At 42.7% G+C, this 3,179-nt stretch overlaps 1 protein-coding gene across 1 annotated transcript in view; it reads right to left on the bottom strand.

Moving 5' to 3' along the window:
* Positions 1-1,750: 1,750 nt before the first annotated feature.
* Positions 1,751-3,179, bottom strand: part of LOC107084479 (ubiquitin carboxyl-terminal hydrolase 11-like) — a 12,676-nt gene continuing 11,247 nt past the window's right edge. The window contains 3 exon segments of the mRNA XM_015374363.1: positions 1,751-2,437; positions 2,708-2,796; positions 2,875-2,990. Coding sequence (XP_015229849.1) covers positions 2,270-2,437; positions 2,708-2,796; positions 2,875-2,990 — 373 coding nt within the window. The 3' untranslated portion in view covers positions 1,751-2,269.

The following is a 3,179-nucleotide window of genomic DNA, read 5'->3' as shown; positions in this document are numbered from 1 at the left end:
GATGTTGGTCCCTTATACAGGCGACATTTTGTACGTGGTTCAATGGGTGGTCTGCAGAGCAGCTGGTCCTGAACACATCAGGTGGATGACTGATGTGTTAATTAACCAATCAGAGGGGATTATTCTGCCCCTTTATTCTGATTGTTGAAGCTTTTCCTGGTTCCTTCCAGATGAGCTCTGATCACTTTCTTTTGATGACTTCAAGCCACGCCTCCTCCTGCTGAAGGATGGAAGGATGGCTGTGATGGTCCTCCATCAGGGTCTCCAGGCACCTTGGTCCCTCTGTAAAGCCGTCTCTAGGGGAAAGAAGGTCCTGTAGGTCATTTTAATGTGTCACCTGTCAGTCACAGCCTGGCCAGAGGTCAGAGGTCAGGTAGCTTAAAGAACTTTAGATTAAAATTTAAACTTAGTCACAAATCATTGAATTATTCCATAATCTCAAACTTACCCAGTAAATGTACTTCCTTAGTGTTCGGTTCTCTTTATCACTTCTGCAGAAATCCAAACAAACATCTCCTCAGCAGAGGAGGGAGGGAGGAGCTGCAGCGCTGTAAACAAGGGGAGACGCTGCAGCACAGCCTTCTGCTGCTTCCACCAGACATGATGTGTGGAAGAAGAATATAGGCTTTCCATCCGATTTCAAGAACGATGTTTCCAAGGCGAAGCAAAATCAAAGAACCAGAAACAAGATTTCATGAGGTGAAGAAACACCAAACCAGGGGAGCAAGAAGCTGAACCATCAGCAAACATCAACTAAGCTGGTTTTTCCCAAACGCGCATCAGACAGTCAGGCTGAGGTGTTCAAACTTCATCCAGAAGTCTAGCAGTCGTTTCTGTCCTCTGCTGCTAACAATTACCTTAATAGATCATTTTCCTTTATAAGGCCAAATAAACAGCATCTATATGGATCCTTATTAGTTTAGCTTTGCTGTTTTTCTCTTGTTTTATCTTCTTTCCACCCTTTTCTTGATCAGAACAAATAAAATATGTTCTGTTGAAGAAAAACCATAAAGTTTCAGTCAATTTAACCTCCAGATATATCTGAGCTATGGATTCATTGAGAATAGGTCATTTTAAAGTCTCCACCATTCATCTTAATGTAGGAATTAAATCCTGTTATTTATATCCTCTATCATTGTAATCATCATTATTATTATTAAATAATATTATTTCCAATAGAGTAATTTGAACTCCGTATAATTATTAATCAATAATTATGTTAAATAAATTTGCATATTTATTCCAGATCAGCTTAAGATAGATTTACTTCTTAAATAATTGTAAATAATTTAAAGGCAAATTCAATCAGCCTAATTTATTTTTATACAAGCTATTTGCACTACACACATATAGATTTATTTGCCCTTAAAGTTTAATCTAAAACCATGAACCAGAAACTGTCCTTATTTTAATCTCACATTTAGTCTGGATTATCAGGCTAATATTTTATAACTCTTCCAAAAAGCACTTTCTTGTATTGTGGAGCATCATGTGATGCTGAAAGGAAGAATCGATGCTGAAGCAGAGAACAAACCAGCTTAGCAGGATCAAGGCCTCCAGATTACAGAGAAAACAGGTTTGGGTAAAAACTGAACGAGTTCCTGATGCTGAATTATTTCAGATTAAGCTTTCATTACCTGCTATGGATTAATAATATCCCGCCTGCTCTCCTCAGTTACAGAGGGGCGGGATTATAATCCTGTTTGGTTTTAATATGAAATAATGTGAGTCACAGACAAACGGCGCCATCTGGTGGTAAGAAGCATTTAATTCATATAAAAGATTCAAGTACAATAAAATAATTTCCTCTGATATTTGACAGAAAAGACAGAAATGAGCCCAGTGGTTCCTGCTGCTCCACCCTGGAATAATAATCTGATAATAATCTGACATTACTTACAAAAATACTGTACACCCCCCCCATCTATAAATATGAAAATAAATCCTGTCACCAGCCGATCAGATCAATCATTACAAATAAATATCTGAAGAAAAAACAAACAGCTAAATATACAAACAGATGTTTTAAAATCCCTGACAGATCGGTTCCGAGGCGCCGCCCAATCTGGGCCCACGGCGCCAGAACCAGAATAGTTCTTCCTGAAATCACAAACTGGATGTTTGGAAAAAAGAAAAATTGTTTTCAGACGGAGAAAAAAACAAAACAAAAACAGCAGATTGGTAATTTGATTTAATCTGAGGAGAAAACTTTAAAGCTTGTATTTTTGCTGCTCGGTTCCTCCAGAATCAGGACCGGTTCTGGTCCAAATCAATAAGAATCAACCTGAGAGTCCGGCGCCTGATCACAGTCAGCGGCCGCCTCTGTGATGTCATCGTCAGACAGCGAGCTGGGGGCGGAGCCTGAGCTGGGGGCGGGCAGCGTTGGTTTGCGGATCTTGTCCTGGCGCTGGTAGAACAGGACGTAGGCGGCGCTGGTCTGCAGGAGGAAACGGGTCGATCAGAACAAACCAGAACCTCTGATCATTTAGGCGAACAATAGCCGCCAATCAACCAGGCAGAATAACATATTCTACACGTTACGGTAATTATTATAACTTCTGTTAGATGGATAAATATATAGAAAAGCTGAGAAATTTAATCCCACAGCAGGAAACTGTTTGCTGCTACAACCGACTGGGTTCTATGATTCTGTTCTGCCTGTGGCTCAGGTGTGATGTCACTTCCTGTCCAAACAGAAGGTACTGACCATGATCTGGTCCTCTGAGGCCACCGTCACTTTGCTGTCATCGAAGTAGAACCACTGAGCGCTGTCCTTGTTCTGGGCGTAGCTGGTGTCTGCAGACAAACACACCGTAGCAGGTCATGTGACCGGCAGACCAAGAAGTACAACCCCTATGATGGACAGGGACTCACAGTGTCCGTCTCTGAGCCCTCCGTAGTGATTGGACACGGCGATGAGGTCATAGCGGCTTGGAGGCTCCTGATTGGACGAGTCCTTCCTCAGGAGGAACCTGGAGAAATCCAGATCCCTGCAACGACATCGGAGCTGGTTTGGTCCTCTGACCGTAGAATAAGAACCTTACCCAGGGAATGCCTCGCAGAGGGAACGCCTCACCCGGGGAACTCCTCGCAGAAGGAACGTCTCGCAGAGGGAACGCCTCGCCCAGGGAACTCCTCGCAGAAGGAAAGTCTCGCAGAGGGAACGCCTCGCCCAGGGA

The sequence above is a fragment of the Cyprinodon variegatus genome, unplaced genomic scaffold, assembly GCF_000732505.1.
Source record: "Cyprinodon variegatus isolate N-32 unplaced genomic scaffold, C_variegatus-1.0 Scaffold101, whole genome shotgun sequence".
Taxonomy (NCBI): Eukaryota; Metazoa; Chordata; class Actinopteri; order Cyprinodontiformes; family Cyprinodontidae; genus Cyprinodon; species Cyprinodon variegatus.
The sequence above is the reverse complement of the archived record's forward strand: the minus strand, read 5'-3'. Positions and strand labels throughout refer to the sequence as shown.